This window comes from Oryzias latipes, chromosome 21 (assembly GCF_053564925.1).
Source record: "Oryzias latipes strain Hd-rR chromosome 21, Olatipes_Hd-rR_3.1".
Taxonomy (NCBI): Eukaryota; Metazoa; Chordata; class Actinopteri; order Beloniformes; family Adrianichthyidae; genus Oryzias; species Oryzias latipes.
In genome coordinates, this window is record NC_136257.1 from 18753311 (window position 1) to 18769955 (window position 16645).

The following is a 16645-nucleotide window of genomic DNA, read 5'->3' on the forward strand; positions in this document are numbered from 1 at the left end:
GATAAAGCAAGGAAAAATTTTCTCAAGCCAATCGCACATACTGGAAACAAGAAGGGTAGCAAATCTAGTGAAATATTTGTCATGCTACATACACACCGGGCATGTGATGTGCGTATAAGAACATGCTTTTAGCATACGGTGTTTAGACTGGGCTGTTGCTACTCGATACTAGAGCATGTACTCACAGTTGGAAGAGGCTTAGTGTGAAATGTTGCACATCTTGTTTTTTTCTTTGCGATTTATAAAAGTCTTGGTGTCCTATAATTCCGGCCAGGCACAAACTACAATTCTTTTGTCCTCCATGATCAATTTTCAAATGGTTGGCACTTCCATAAATTAAAAAGGACGCCATGCATACGTCACTACCAAACGCGGGTCGCTGATTGGTCAAAGTTTGAACTGGTTTAACTTTCAACGCATATTCAATGACCGCGGATTGTGTACATAGGGCCCACAAATTGACTTAAAAACATGGGTAGCGGCATGTGAACAAAAGAGTTTTGAACGCAAAAGCCTGAAACACACATTTATGTGCATTTACATAGATGTTTCATTGGAAGTGGTTGCCAAGTTATCAAGGCCAGTGTGAACGTACACATCCTTTTATTAATTTATTATTGAAGAATAAACTCAATATGACACCCATTTTCTGCAGACTACTATTAAACAAGCATGTTCAGTGTTTACTGACTTTTTAGACTTTTGCTTATTCTATAGCCCACTGAGGGGAACTAGAATTCAATTAGCACAGCTGTTTTAGCTTGTAAAAAGATACTTAGTTGAGGGAGAGGTCACCATGGGTTCATTTTGTAAACAATATGTCAGAGAATACCGACCTTTTCTGGGATGGTTGACCCACAGGAAGCACTTTGTCTTCGTAGAAACGCTTCATGGCAAACCTGTCCAGAGCCTGGTCAGCACTGCAGGCCAACAGAAAGTCTTGGTTAAAAGAAACAAGTTTGCCAAACAAATTTCTCACAACTTTCGCTTTAATACTAAAGGGGTATTTCAGTACAGATACATAGTATTTAAACTGTAAAGTATGTTGTATATCATGTGCATCATGCTAAATGTCCATTTACGTTGGTTTACTAATAACAAGATTAAGAAAAGACAGAAAAAAAGTTTGTTTTGGTATGTATTTTAAGGCAGATTGTTTCTTTTCAAGCAACAGAGTCATGCGCTTCTCTGATTATTTTTGCTACAGAATGTCCCCAGATCTGCTCCAAACTAAGAACAAATCCAATAAAAAAGGAAAAAATCTCTTGCATATGATCTGAATCTTGTGATTAGGTGGAGCTAATTCCCTTTTTTGTGTGGATTTTTCAAAATAAAAGTGCTGTTCCAGTCTTAAACAAACTGTTTTATTTTAGTTTTATTTTTAGAAAAAAACTACTTGGAGCTTTTTGAATGAAGGAGCTCTTGTGATGAAGCTAGATTACTATGGGAGTGTGGACCTACCTGGCAGATATGTTACTGTAATGCATGTAGGCTGCCACCACCACTCCAGTTCTGCCTCGATTACCCTGAAAACAAATCAGTCAAGGGAAAGTAAGCAAAGCATTTTAATCCTCCAGTCATGCAAAAAAGAAAAAAAGAAAAAAAAAGCTGCCCTGATATCACTTCAAAGACAATGAAAAAATGTTGTGCCCTGCTGTTGTATTTTACGAACTCAAATAATGATAGACATACAAAAATACACCATATAGACCAAAAGAAATATACCAGTTTGTCCTTTAGAAAATGTTTAAATTAGCAAAAGACTACAATATATGCCTAAAGTAAACAAAGAAAATAGGTGTAGAATTTTAGCGATAAGAACAATACATTGACTATACTTTACCTAAAAAACAACGATTATAACCCCAAATACAGCAATGACTAGAGCAGCTCTTTACGTGATTCGCGATCGACTGATATGAATAATACATTACTGTCAAATTTTTTTTTTTCTCTACAAAATGCATAATTGTTTTAATAGCATTAAAAATGACAGGGACAAGTTAAAGCATATGCTATAGCCTCAGGCCAGTGTCACCGTGCATTCATTGTACACGTCATTAAACATTGTGGAGAATAAGTTCCACGTAGCAAATATAAGCATAAAGGTCAGTGGAGATGGCTAGCTCATGTGTGGAAACCCAAGGTGGACTGCTTTCCCACTACTTTCAATCTCTCATCATCTGGCAGAAAAAAAACCCAACACCAGTTGTTATGGCAACAAACTTGTTCGTAAGTTCCTGCAGGAAACACTTGGAATGAGGCTCGAAGTTTTAGGATCCCTTGGCTAATTCTTATGTTGCAAAGCACACTTGCATGAAATGGTTTGGTGTTCATTTAAAGATACAGCAGCTGATGGGTTTTTTCTCCTTTCTAGAAGCATACTTGATAAATCTAGCTGGACACAAAAAAATGTATGTCACAGTATAATGTTTTGGCAGCATCAAAACCCACTTGTTTAGCTTTAGTTTCACAGCTTTTTTAACAGTAAACCTAAGTAACATAATTAAACGGCTAATGTCTTAATTTCTCAAATTATGCATTCTTAATCCTCTGTGAACATAACCTTAATCAGAAGTACCCACCAGAAGATATACTTCTGTCCACAAGAACTCCACCAGAGTATTTCACAGTAAATAGATCATTAGAAATGAATGCACAAAAGCTGCAGCCATCAGAGGAGTTGGAGGCCCAAAGGGGCTGACAGCACCACCTACTGTCTAAATAACACGTCTTTTTCGTGTCAGCATAATTTTAGTCTCACCTTGTTGTGTATTACAACAACATTGTGGCTGTCTGCGCTCAGCCACGTGTCCATTGCTTTGCAGATGCTGCAGATTTTGTCCAGGGCAGGGGCATGGTGGTCAGGCCAACCAAAGTCCAACACCTGCCAAGAAGGGGAGGGAAGGTGCAGTTTAGGTCGACAGAGCTAGACTCCCAGGAAAGGAGAAAATCTGTCAACTTTACCTTTGGGTTTAGTTGGTTGATGTCATAACGCTTCTCGCTGAGGTTGAAGACCTAAAGTCAGGAAAAGTAACGGTACAATAAATATTGAATAATAAATATCATTGTTTAAGGTATTAATAGGGTAAAATGTCTGATCAGATGTTTTGGCACGGAGCTTCAAAGAAGCCTGATTTGTTTCTTATTGTGTATGAATAATGGATTTGCTGTTTACATTAAAAAACATTTTTTTAATTAGGTGATCTTCTAATAGTTCAATAAAATTGTTTAAAAGCACTCCTGACATGACAATAACTTAAGAGGTCTCATGTCTTTTATCAATCCTCCAAAATGCACCCATCTCAGATATATAACAATGGTATAGTTATAGTGTTATAGTTTAAATGTTATAAAACTGTAAAAGCTACATGTTGTAAATGAATGGCCTAATGGCTGCAAAAAAAGAGTACTTTTATAGACATTTGGTCCAGACGGAAACTAAATTGCGCCACACTGCTGAAAATCATGCTGCTGCCAGACCTTTGCTCAAATCATGCCCCATGACCTCAGATCAAGTCTGTACCATTGACTGAACATTGAAACTGGCCATCTCTGCTGCACAAATTGCGTTGTGATCATGTCATCCTAAACGTAACCCATCCTCTGGGCCCGTATTCCCAAATTTACGTGCGAATAATCATTTTCTTTATGGCATCTCATTTTATTTGCTGTGCAGTGAATATAAAAATCTGTATGTGCTAGCATCAAATCAGTTCTGAGCCCCAGACAGTGCTGCTTGCTGGTGCGATGTAGCCTCAATTATAATGACATTCAAAGTATTTTTCATGGACTTCTCAAAGTTCTTTTTTGTGTGTAATTTTATAAAACAGCAGGGTTCTGGTACACACATTTGTTTTGTCAGTCCACACACTGTTCAAAAAGTCTCGATTTAGAACCAAAAATATGTCACTTTTCACCGTTTCTTTCTTGCTAAAGATAAACTTTTGAACTGCTGTTTGCAGAAAGAGGGGATCAAGGGCGAGGCTACGCAGCTCAGCACCAATGGCCACGCCCATGTGAAGGAGATTTTGGAAACAGAGGCTAAAGATAGACCTGGAATATGGCTTTTTAAGACATTTAGGTTGTGGAATTATGGTTAAAAACGTCATAATCTTAAATAAACCACCACTTGCTATAGGGGGACTTTAAACACATGTGAGTAAAATATTAGCATGGTTAAAATTGTCAACAGGAGCATTACAACCACCATTTCACGAATGCCATGCTGCATTTAACAAACCAAAAGAGATGAACCCAAAGGGACACCCTATCCCATAGACATTTACAACAATACAATTGCAAATGCTGATTCAGGGGGACCACATCCCAAATTACAAATAACCTTGTGATGATATTTTGCAACAGTTTTCAAGCTAGCCGGCTTTTACGTAGGTTTTTTATCTAGTTAATTCGAAGTTTTATTCCTCCAGCAGGAATGCATATTTGTTGTAGTGAGATACACACAACTGGCACCCTAAATTTCCGTTATACTGTACTTCTCTGTGATAACAGAAAAAAAATGCATGAATGTGTTTTGATATTAATTTAATGCTTATATTCCACATAAGGATAATTTTTGACCAAAAAAGGTCTTTAGATTTATGTTAGCTTGGATTTCAAATCTAAACCATTTGTGTGCTCTCTAATCACTTTTACAACTTTCTTTTGTAAGAAATATAGTCGCTTAGTGTAGCTGCTGCAGGCGTTTCTCCACTCCACAACGCAATATGTAAAATATGGAACGGAAAAGAAAAGGAGTTAGTAGCAAACAGAAGGAGCTGATTTTGGAAAAAGTATGTGGGTGTGTGGGAAACTTCAGTCTCTGGCAATCTTCCAACATAAGACTTTTAGATGAACTGTTAATAGATGCACATGTTACATAACCTTTCTGTTGAATAAATGTGTGCCTGGTGCTGAGATAACACTGATAATAAAGACAGGCATTGTGAGTTATGTTTGGTTTTTAAAAATTATTTGTGGATTTTTTATTGTTTTTTTTACCAAGTAGTTGTGTCCATGTTTGGAGCGCAGCATGGAGGCGACCTCTCTCAGGTTAACGGCGTAGCTCTGTTCCTCCACGCTGCCCGGGAAAGAAACGGAGATGATCCGCTCTGTGATGTACACCAAGTCCAGCTCATAGGTCTCCTCCAGGGCCTGAAGTAGACTGGTACTCCTGCACACAAATCAAGAAATACTGAGAAGTAATACAGTACTTTTTTGGGTTTGATTGTAATTTTTCACAGAATTCTTTAGAAAATGTTCATTAAAAAAAACCAAAGCCCTTTGGACAGTATTTATAGAGTTTCACAATTTATAGACCCATTCCGATGAAAATCATGTCTTTAACTTGTACTTGTTGCATTTTTCTCATGATGGAGAACATATATAAAGAAAATAAGTCCTAAAATTGTGTTTCTGAGTATTTCTTTGATCAAATCTTTGTGAATTTGGAGTGGATAAAAAATGTAGTCTAAAAAAAGAGTGCATTTATGGCATTCAAGTTACCAAGCAACAAGCTCCACTCCATTCTGATGCATCCACTTGTAAGCAAATAGATCCATGTATGTCTTTCCTCGCCTGAGCTGACATCTGGTTCAAAACTGTAAGGCTGGACGGCTCCAATATTGCTCGCCATTTTTGCTGCACTGGTAATGTCAGGTTATGGGTGTGGGGGACTGTAAGGGGGGGAAGCTTACTCAGTGCCAAAAGCCCTGCCCACACATCTAAGGTGAATCTGTAATGAACTCTTGTCGCTCTGCAGAAACTACGGTATATGTCCTAGAAAATGACATACAGGTTTTTTGATTTTGACTAAAAACGGCATTATCATAATTAAAAGACCAGCGGGAACAATTTTAAAATACATCTTTGGACCTTTGACATTCAAACTCAACTTCTATTATATTTACTACTTGACTTTAGATAAAGTTATATGAGAAAGATTCACATGTTTTCAAAGTGGGGAAAAGTTCAGAAAAACGAGTTGTGAAATGTTGGATGACTTTTTTCCCCTTGAGATTAATATCGAAGAAATTTTTCTTCCATGGATGTCACAAGACATGCACAGTACTTTCATGGCAGGATGTTAATATATATTCTTTGAACTAATTTCAAAGTAGAGCACACAGACATGTGGTTGTTTGTGCTATGTACTCTAACCCTTTCCTTAAAAGGGATAATCCTGAGCACTAAAAACTTTAATATTCACAACATCTTGATTCTTATGGTTTTTAGGCTTGTATAGGTTCTAAATAGACAAAAGCCTGTGTGGATCCAGCTGTGGATCCAGCTGTTTCTTGTGTGTTTTTTGTCTACAAATAAACACAATGTTTAACTCTTGGCAGAAAATGAGCGACTCCTGGTTTATAAGTTGTTTTTTTTCCCCTCAATTTTTGAGATTTTTTCAGTGTTGCTGGGTCTTAGACAAACTGAGGGTTGCCTCTGCAGAAAAGGCCCAGAAATCATGAAAAGATAAAGTTGTTGGACTAACGGAATGCACAAATGGGGTGGGGGTTAGGATCTGAATCCAGACTACATAGCATATTTCCCACATTTGTCAGCTGTGAGTGGGGTCCTGAGGGGACTGCTTGTGGATCACCTCAGCTTTACTGTACCAATACTGTAACCGACACTGCTACATACATCTGGAGCCACTCAACGGATCCTTACTAGAAATTGTTCATCACCAAAAGATCAAGGAGACCATGACGTGTACCATTCCAACAGAGATGTCCCATCTTTTAAGTTCACAAAAGAGACAAGTTTTTCACTTGTGTGATCTTGTTTTATGGTTCTTTTTGGTTTGTTTTAATATTTCCCACTTTTTTTGATTGGGAATGCTTTTCAAAAGCTTCTATCTGAGCTCAGAGTCTTTACAGGATTGTGGTTTGGTGCTGTTCCATATCCACTGGCATGTGTTCGCCGGCCTTGCGCCAGCTGGTTTCTCATCAGTTAAAGAGATGAAGTGACTGTTTTCGGTATACTGCCTTTGATGAATGATAACTCTGTACATCCAACTGAAGCACTGCAGTGATCCCATTTGGACAAAGACAAAGAATACAGGAAAACCTAAGACATTATTTTACCAATATCTTACCAGCAAAAGTTAAATAGTCAATAGTTGATTTTACTACATTTAAAATAAAGAGAACCATGCTTTTTTTTTTACAAACAGTAATTAGATGTGAAATAATATTTTATTATTGAACGTGTTTACCTTCTTATCTTCTGAATTTACACATAGATTTTGATCATTTTGGGGGTACACTAGATGAATTTGCTTTGTTATTTCTACCAGTTGACTTCCAAAAAAAATCATCCATGGAGTTGTGAATAAAAGAATCCTGGCAGTTAAAGCAGCATTGGGCACTAAAAGAACCGTTAAGAATTGTATATAATGAGATGTCAAAAGTATCACACATTTATCGTGTTATTAGCAATATTTACAGACTGTGAATTACATAGAGTAATTTGAGAATCTCAGTAAGTTCAATATCTCTTCATATTTTTTGTATATTTATAAAGTAAGTTTAAAAATGTGGCTTAGCTGTTTTTCTAATAAGCCATCACAATAAATTGAAAAAAATTGTTATTGCAATATCAACTTGTGCATATTTGTATCGCAAAAGACAGTGTAAACTATGATAAATGGTCACCTTAAATGTTTACACACATACAGAAACAGAGAAACCATTATATATATTTTTTTAAAACCCACGCACGCACTATCTACATTGTTCTTAAAAGTTGTCCTTATTAGTTTTGGCTAGTACTATCAGAAATATAGGTAATTGTTCTTTGGTGTGTTTCCCGACATACAAGTTCTTACCTGTCTCCTATTGAGATGACTTGCAGTATAATTTATGTTGACTTTTAATTGAATAAAACTGTGGCAGTAGAATGAAAATGATATATTATTTGTTCATATATTAGAAGTTATATTGTCATTGCAATATTGATCATTAATTTTGAGCATTGCAAGTTTTCCTCATGCACTAATTCCCAGTCATTTTTTGTATTTAAGTTGGGATTTATTTTGCAAACTAAGTTTTCTTTCTTTTTAGCAGCCTGTACTTAAGACTAAAGATTTGCTTTTTTTTTAAACAGTCATTGTAGCCATTATAGCAATTTAATTTATTAGCATAAAATGTGTGGTTCCGGCCTGATATGAGTCTGAGGGACCAGGGACCAATGCAGGGTTAAAAATACCCGTGGGTTTTGCTTTTTTAGGTCAATATGTCATTGTTTTGGTTCTATAGATTAGAATTCTTGCTGTACTAAAAAGGGAGGGTCTGTAAGTGGCTGAACTATTATTTTCTACACCACAAATTCAAAAGGTGAAGTGTCATTGAGTCTGGGCTGAGCGAATCAACACAAGCCACTGTTGTGTCAACCTTAACACACTGATTACACAACTGATAACATCTGTGACCCATTAGGGACCGAGGGGAAGGAGCTTGACACCAAGTATCTTTTTGTCCAACAAAATAGTGAGAGGCCCAGTTCAACTGACGGGCACATAGCTTTGTTGTGTCCCCTGGTAAAATACTCCAATATCATGTTGCACTTACAATTATCATTCTCAAATTCTTTGTGTATGGAGAGCATGATTGAGGATGTTTAAAGCTGACATCAATATTTGTATCATCTTCCTCACAATTAATCTACTGGCAAATACACAAGAGATTTAGGCCTAACACAAAATAGAGTTTAGAAAATAAATGAATTAAGGTATTTTTTGTGGGAAATGAGCAAGATGTAAGAAAAGAAAAACAGGCAGCACAGGGGAAAGAGAAGGAAATGGGAGATAAAGAGGTGAGAATGACAGGAAATGGTATCTAAGATGTTACCTTGATGGTCTACGTCGAGACTCCATGCTCTTTGAAGATTTTGTTGAACCCTGAAAAAAACAGGAAAATATTTGGTTCAAATATTTGCTAATTCTTTATCAGACATAATTTTTTTCTCAGCTGATCAAGATCCAGAGGTTATAGATATAAAAGTTAATGGAACAAGCTCTTTCTGATTACTAGTTGTGACATTTATGGTTAACCATAATAAAACGAATAATTTAAGCCTTCTGGATATTTTATGTTAATGTGTATAAGTGTAATTGTTTATTTTGGCTCTTGATTAATGTATTGAAATTCTAGTAAAAAATTATATCGCTTTATTTTTGGCTTCAAGTTTTTGGTGTGAAACCAAAAACAAGATTAATTCTATGTTGATTCAAAGAGTCAACTTTTTAAGCAGAAAATGTTTTGGTCCAACCCTTTAAATATAAAAAAACAAAAAAATTAATCCAAGCATAAAACAACAGTTTAGCCTCACTCAGTCTGAACAGATTTAGGTTTATTTCATTCTAGTGTAGGTCCATTTGCTGCAGCAATATCCCAAATTTTTTTAACATGCTGTTTGTATTTATTTATTTATTTATTTATTTATTTATTAATGTAAGACAGCAACAAACCACACATTAAGTACAGTGTACAATCTGTGAAGATGAATACTACAACATGAGAACAGCTAATCATGGCTCTTTCATTTAGTCAAGGTGAGAAGAAGTTACAGAAATTTAACTGCTAAACATATTTGACTTTTTCTATGCAATCATCTTTTTTCACCCTAAAACCAGTTAGAAAGGAGGCGTGTTCCCTTTCCTGTGAAGCTTGGGTCACATGGGACCTGAGGAGATGGAGGTACCATCCATCATCACTCATTAGATCAGACTGGTTGGCTAAGCAGTTGGCCACAGCACTGTGTTCTCTGGAGGAACTTTTGAGCCTTCTTTGGATAAACTCCTTTCAAGGCATGTGAAAAGTAACAGGAGAGAGCTGTTTAATGACACACACAAGAAAGAGATGCAGATGTAGCTCCAAAGCAATAAACAAGTTTGAGTTCAAGCATCTCGATCAGGGCTCCAGAGCGGGACCATTTACACATATTTAATGTACCGGAAAAATGGTTTGTTGACTTGACCACAAACTAAACAGTCATGAAGTAAAACAGCACCACATCTCATTAATGCTACATTTACAGATCTGCTGATGAATTGCAGCATCTACCTGCAGGAATCAAACAACCAGGCAGGACAGCAACGCAGAACTCAGCTGGCAAGAAACTGTATGTTGAGCCACAATAAATAAATAAAAAATAGCTGGAAACCAAACTCATCCATTTACCATTAATGTCCTTTGTTTAAATTGAGGTCACATGGGTTGCTGGAGCTCATCCCAACCATATTTGGTAAAAACCAAGGTACAGCACAGGCAGGTTGCCAGTGCATTAAAAATACTTCACTATATGAAAACACAAATATAAGCAAATTATAGCAACTCTTTAGTGTTGATAGGTGTGCCAAACACACATGGGCCCAAACATATCCAAATGTTTGTTTGTTTTTTATCTCGAAGTCATTTCTGTATGATGTTCCGTTTGTGCCAAAAATCTGTTTTTGTGTCCACTGTCTATGTCTTTGATCCATTGTCTATGTCTTCTGACCGAGTTAATTGAACATTGGTTCATGCGTTATGTGTAAAACTTTGCATTGTCTTTGTTATACGCCCTGTCGTCTCCTTAGCAACCGTTGCTACTGTCGTTAGCTACGACGTTTGCTACTGTCGTTAGCTACGACGTTTCCCCGTGTCTTGTCGTTAGATCATAGATCTTGCCGTTTTTCAAATTTTGCCAAAGTAGTCAGAAAAGTCGTTTGTACTGCCGGTAAATTGTTTCCTGTACTACCACGGAATGAAAAAAGAAACCGGCGCTAGGGTTAACCATGACAAATACTTTTTTAAGATGAACTTTATTGACATTCCCTCAAAAGCGCATTGCCAGAAAGAGGGGGAGGGGGGCACGCATGCGTACAACGCTTTCACGTTCCCGAAGCGACTCTCTTGCCAATTTTTTAAAGTTATTTAGAGTCTAGCTTCAATTAAATCTGGAGATGAAACTACTATTTAAGTCTTTTTAAAAATAGCTGATCCTTATCAAACATGCTGTCACAAATCGGGTGGATAAACGAGGAGCAGACGGCCCAAAGTCTTTGAATGGATTTTGATCTTTTCTTTTCAATCTGTTATGTAACATGTTGAATAAAAATCAGTTACTTTTCAAAAGACTGTTAAATAATAATTTCATCACCAGATTGAATTGAAGCCATATTCTAAATAACTTAAAACTAAATAACTTTAAACGGGAGCGCGAAACTGTTGCACGCATGCAACCCCCCCCCCCCCCCCCCCCAATTCTGCCAGTGCGCGTTTGCAGGAATATCAATAAAGTTTTGTTTTTTTAAACGTGATTCGTTCCGTGATTAAACTATTTACCGACCGTACAAAGTACTTCTCTGACAACTTTTGCAAAATTTGAAATACAACAAGATCTAAGGACACGACATGGTGAGACGAAGTAGCAAACGACACTAGCAACTGTTGCTAAGGACTTTCCTGACGCCGTAGTTAGACGACATGGGATAATGACAATGACAAAGATAAATGCAAAGTTTAAGCATAGAGCAAGCATATACATCACAAAGTAAATACAAAGTAATAATCAAAGAATCATGGACATGCAGCAGATATTGCTTAGTAGTACATAGACATGAACCAATGTAAAATGAACTCGTTCAATAGACATAGACAATGAGCCCAAAGCATAGACAGTGGACGCAAAAACACGATCAATAGACATAGACAATGGACCAAAGACATAACAGTGGACGCAAAAACACATTTTGATATTTTTGGCACAAATGGAACCTCATATTTCTGAAGGATCAAAAAAAGGCAAAATGACCAAACTGTTAAAAACACATTTCATCTGTTGTCCATCTCAAAAGAATAAAATAAACTTCACTTAGTAAACAGTAGTTTACTAACAAATTAAACTTAACCTCAAACTAACAAATAAGCGTGCAAATGATCCAATCTGGTTTTAATAAACATAGTTTCTCTTTTATCCACAAAACTAAATTCTATCAACACAAAAATCTATTTGAAGGATTTGGATGACTATGTTACAATGCCGTTTGTGTTTTACAACAAAGATAAACGTCCATCTGTTTTGGAAAGCTTAAAGTTTCCTTTACCTCGACAACAGTCCTTCTAAATAATGAGCAGTTGGATGGGACAACATAAAGACGGAGTTTATTTGTGTCCACCCATGGCTCCACCCACATGCCAACCAAAACAAACACGCCTCTATGGCACAAATTCAACCTTTAATGAAATTGAAACAACTGATTTGAAAAAGAAACAATAAAACAATTCCCTCAATTGTCATAAATAGAAAATACATTTGTTCTTTCTCAGTTTTGGTGCTTTTGAGCAAAGAGCTTTCTTGAGATTCTTGTAGATAACACAAACATGTATTTTAGCTACTGAGATTTCAGAAGAACTGCATGGATGCTCTTCATCACTCACGAGGTCAAAGTACAAAGGCATATTGTACTTTTACATATTGCCAGTTTAAAAAAATAAAAAAAAATGCTTTAACCGTTGGCTCAGTTCCCCAGAGTTTACATAAGACTTTCACACCGACTTTAGTTGCCGAAGCAAATCCCCCCTTCTTTGTCTGCACTGTGGTCTAATTGTTTCATCGTGTAGAAAGAAGCTGTGATGTGAAGTGATTTATCAAAAAACAGACAAAGATTAACAAGCAAGAAACGACCAAAAAGAAAATGGTTGAGGGTCATAGTTGTGGGATTTGTTTGTTCCTCAGTGGCAGAAAAAAACAAACTCATCCAGTGGGATCCAACCATCATCCAAAGTTTGAGCTGAATGACCAAAGAAACGAACCCCAACACAATTCATGGTGTCACAGACAAACAAAGAAGTCTTAATTAGATGTTTCAGTCAAGCTTTAGAAGCTGTCATTTCAAAGACTACTGCTACGTTTGGTTTCAAATTAGTCTGAGATGGTGTGCAAGTGGATGTTATGAGCCACAAGAGTAAAGTGCAAACATCTGGGTAAACAAAAGCACTGCAATTAAGCCATGGTCAGTTAAAAGACAGCAGTTTCACTGTTTTAAAGCTGTTGTTTCCAACTGGAAGTGGCAACTGATGTTCCTGTGAAAGGGAAGCATTTTCCAGATTACCTTGAGCCAATCCTCGCTTCGTTCCTTTTTTATTTTTAGTAACCTAACAAACAAGATGCAGTTAAGCCAGAACAGATCAGTAGCCATGAATGTAACATTGTTGTCTTCATTTGAGTCTCCCACTCCAGCAAAATGAAAGTCACCCAGTGTGCATCCTAAAGCCTTGAATTTGAGGAATAGGACACAGAAAGAGTTGGGCCCAAAAGTGGGGGGTCCTGCAGGCCTTGTTTCAAGATGAAAACCATCTGGGGAGGTTGACTTTACTAGCAGGCCATACAAATTAACCATCTGAGAAAGAGCAAGAGAGTGAATGGGGGGGGGGCAAAAAAGACGTTGGGGGTTGGTGAAAATCTGAAGAGGAGGAAAAGTTTTATGCCAAGGAGAATAAACAGATCCAAAACGTGAACACGGAGAAGGAAGGGTACTGGAAATTCACCAAACCCACCCATTCATCCATCCATTCAGTTCTCCCCTACCTTCCTGAAAAGGTACCCTGTACTCCATCGCCATGCCCCCCTCAGGGAGGACAGCCGCCTCCTTAAAGACCCTCCTCGGTTCATCTCTGGAGAGTTCTTGCTGAGTCTCGCCACTTTGTATGCGGCAGTGAAAACTTCTCAGTGAACCTCTCCCTTTCCCCTGACAGTGGAGGAGTAGAAAAGAAAAAAAAACAACAACAAGGGCTCTATTTTGAGCAGCTGGTTGCAGCGGGCCACTGCAGCTCAGAGCAGGCTCCTTCACGGCACTCCTCTCCTCGTCCCTCTGGATAAGACCCAGCTTTCTCCTGCCTTCTACCCCCCCGCCTTCCCTCCCACTCTGCTTTCCATCAGTTTATCTCCCCCCCTGATATTCAACCTCATTTTCCCTCCCTTTTTTTTCTCATCTGTGCACACATCTAAGATGCGACTGCTCTCTTCAGACAAACATGTGGGAACGACAGACTGAGCACATTCAGTAAGAGCGCTCACGTTTTATCTGATTGAATCGTTTTCTTTGACAGATCAACTGAAAGTTTTTTTTTTTTTGACATGCTTCCTGTAATTTTTCGAAACATTCCGCTGTATATCTTTCAGGAAACGAGCGTCAAGTACAGAGGGATTGTGAAAGTGAATGGAAAAATGTGGACTGATGCTGCAGAGTGCAGGAAGCTCGTGCAGTCACAAGATGATCGCTTCTGTGCTCTGGGGTGATAAGGCAGGCTAAAACCTCTGCCTGACATCCCAGAGTAACCGCAAAGCAAATGAGCATCACCCAAGATTCAACAACTCCACTCGTACATGGACACACACTTAAACATTCAGGGTTTTACGCACACTTACAGTACAAACATGTGATTATTCTAGAGTCACAGGCAGTGTCTATTTATACTTGAACAAAATATGACACACACAAAAATCAGAAGCCGAGCTAAACACCATCATGTTGGAAGTCAAAAGGGTTCTGCCACTATGAAACAGAACAAGAGAAAAGCCAATAAAAGCAACCACAAATGAACACACAAATACATACTGGTGTATTTTTGGTTCTTTTGAGAAAAGTCGGTTCTTGGCTTTTAGTAGTGACTCTAAAATGGTTATGTATACTTCCTTTCCCAGACAAAATCAGCTCACAGGAAGTTGTCGTACACAAGTGGTTCCCAGTGAGCCACAACAATTATGTACCGGTACTCTCCTGCTTGAGTGTGTATGACCAAAACCTACAATAAAGAAAAGATACTCAGAGGATTTAGCTAAATTGGACAGAGTTGGTTTGAACTCATTACGAGCTGTTTGAGGAACCCCCTTTGTCTGTCAAAACAAAACCAGACACCTTCAAGTCTTGGTAATGGAGCATGCTCAAAAATACTTTTTTATTATAAAGCTTTTAAATTAACGAAGTCGTCTGAACCAGGTTCTTTGGATAGCCTGCTTGGTAGGTTAAAAAACACTCTAACTCATCTGCGGACTCAAAAAGCAGGCTTTACCAGGTTAAGTGGCAACTGAATCCTAGTGTAATTCACTACAGTGTGAATGCGAACGGACTGTTAAGTGCAAAACAAAGAGATGGAACTGCTATGAATTTTGAGTAACCTAAAAAGGGCAAATCAAAAAAAGGTCAGAGATGTAGTGCAGAAGTAAATGTGGCAAACTGAAGAAATAAAGGTGCTTATATCTTTGTCACAACTGCCCTTATGGGTGTATACCGGCTGTTTGCAGGCAAAAAATGAGCAAACCTGTGCCTGCAGGTGGCCTGCACAACATTTTAAGCTTTTAATACAATTATGAAAATAGAGGAAAAATTTAGATTTAGGTGACAATAAATGGTGAAAAAAGTAAATTGAAAGAAACTCACCATAGTGTCAGCATGTTTCAGAGAGAGGTCGCTGCTTGGTGCCTGAAAAATACAAAAACACAATAATAAACAGAATAATCAATATCTAAACACACTTTATGTCTTAATAATGTGTCTTTATAATTCTGTATGCTGCAGCATCCCTTAATTTCTTGTAAAACTATTCTCAGCTCCATTCTTTTCCCTAATGTGGCTCAGAGCAGAGCAGGGCTCCACCTTGGATGCGTGGGATTATCTATATTCCCTTGTTGCAAATATTTACACAAAGAGAGAAGTCTGCTTCCATTAGCCAAGACCAGAGGGTCTAGTCTTTGACCTCCTTTTTTACTGCCATATACAGCTATGGACAGAGAAGAGGGAGACTTAGAGGAAGATCAAACAAGGACATGACAGAGCTTGACGAAGTGGGAAGGAAAAAATAAATATTAACAACAAATGGCTGGATGAATATGCCTTGTAAACAAACAAAACAAAAATGTATATCATGCAGACAAGCAAGAATGTGATGTAAAGTGCATGAGCCATGTCAGGAGCATATCCAGCCGTCGCAGTGTGAACGTGTGTGAGATAGGCCAATGTCAAGGTGATTTACACTAACATACTTTCTGAGAATATGTAAGAAATGTCAATAAGGCATCCCAAAAATGACGTGTTTTACTACTTGAAAACAAGATTGTGTACTCTCAAGCTTTTAGCGGAATTTTATTTCATTCACGCTCGGTACGCTGTAGAGACATATACACGAGAGGAATAATGCTCAGTATCACCCACTCCATTCAGAACAGTAAAAGTAAGCGTTAAAGTGGAAAACCACCTCCCTTGACTTCCAAACATTCAGCGGCGGGTGGTTCGCACCACCACTTCTCAAAACAGTGAATCAGGTCCCTGTACCACCATGAACCGTGCCTTTACATACCCTAAAACATGGTTGTTTTAGGGTATGTAAAGGCACGGCAAAGACAAAATGATACAACTCAGTCCAATATCTAAAATCGAATGTGTTTCTGGAATTAGAAGAAGAGGGGATGGTGACAGCACTTTTCCCTCGAAGTGCCCTGATGTTACTCATGAGACAATCAGACGCATAGTTTTGAAGTCTCACAAACGGATGTCTAAGAGTCAGATCAACCCAAAGAACAGGTGGAGCACACACTCATATGTTCTCCACCTTTAGCTCCTGCAGGCTGGGCAGGATGGTGATAAAGGGGCTGGCGAGTA

At 37.9% G+C, this 16645-nt stretch overlaps 1 protein-coding gene across 49 annotated transcripts in view; it reads right to left on the reverse strand.

The window, feature by feature from the left end:
* tns1b (tensin 1b) overlaps window positions 1–16645 on the reverse strand; it is a 172524-nt gene that overhangs the window by 34904 nt on the left and 120975 nt on the right. For 45 of the 49 annotated variants that reach the window (XM_078939393.1, XM_078939388.1, XM_078939394.1 and 42 more), the window contains 7 exons: window positions 15428–15469; window positions 8853–8902; window positions 5005–5176; window positions 2968–3018; window positions 2765–2887; window positions 1462–1526; window positions 837–920 (listed from right to left, as the gene is read on the reverse strand). In XM_078939393.1, the coding sequence (XP_078795519.1) occupies window positions 837–920; window positions 1462–1526; window positions 2765–2887; window positions 2968–3018; window positions 5005–5176; window positions 8853–8902; window positions 15428–15469 (587 nt within the window). Of the gene's footprint in view, window positions 1–836; window positions 921–1461; window positions 1527–2764; window positions 2888–2967; window positions 3019–5004; window positions 5177–8852; window positions 8903–13575; window positions 13924–15427; window positions 15470–16645 lie in introns of those variants that run through there. The other 4 variants (XM_078939417.1, XM_078939416.1, XM_078939406.1 and 1 more) reach the window with 1 other exon arrangement.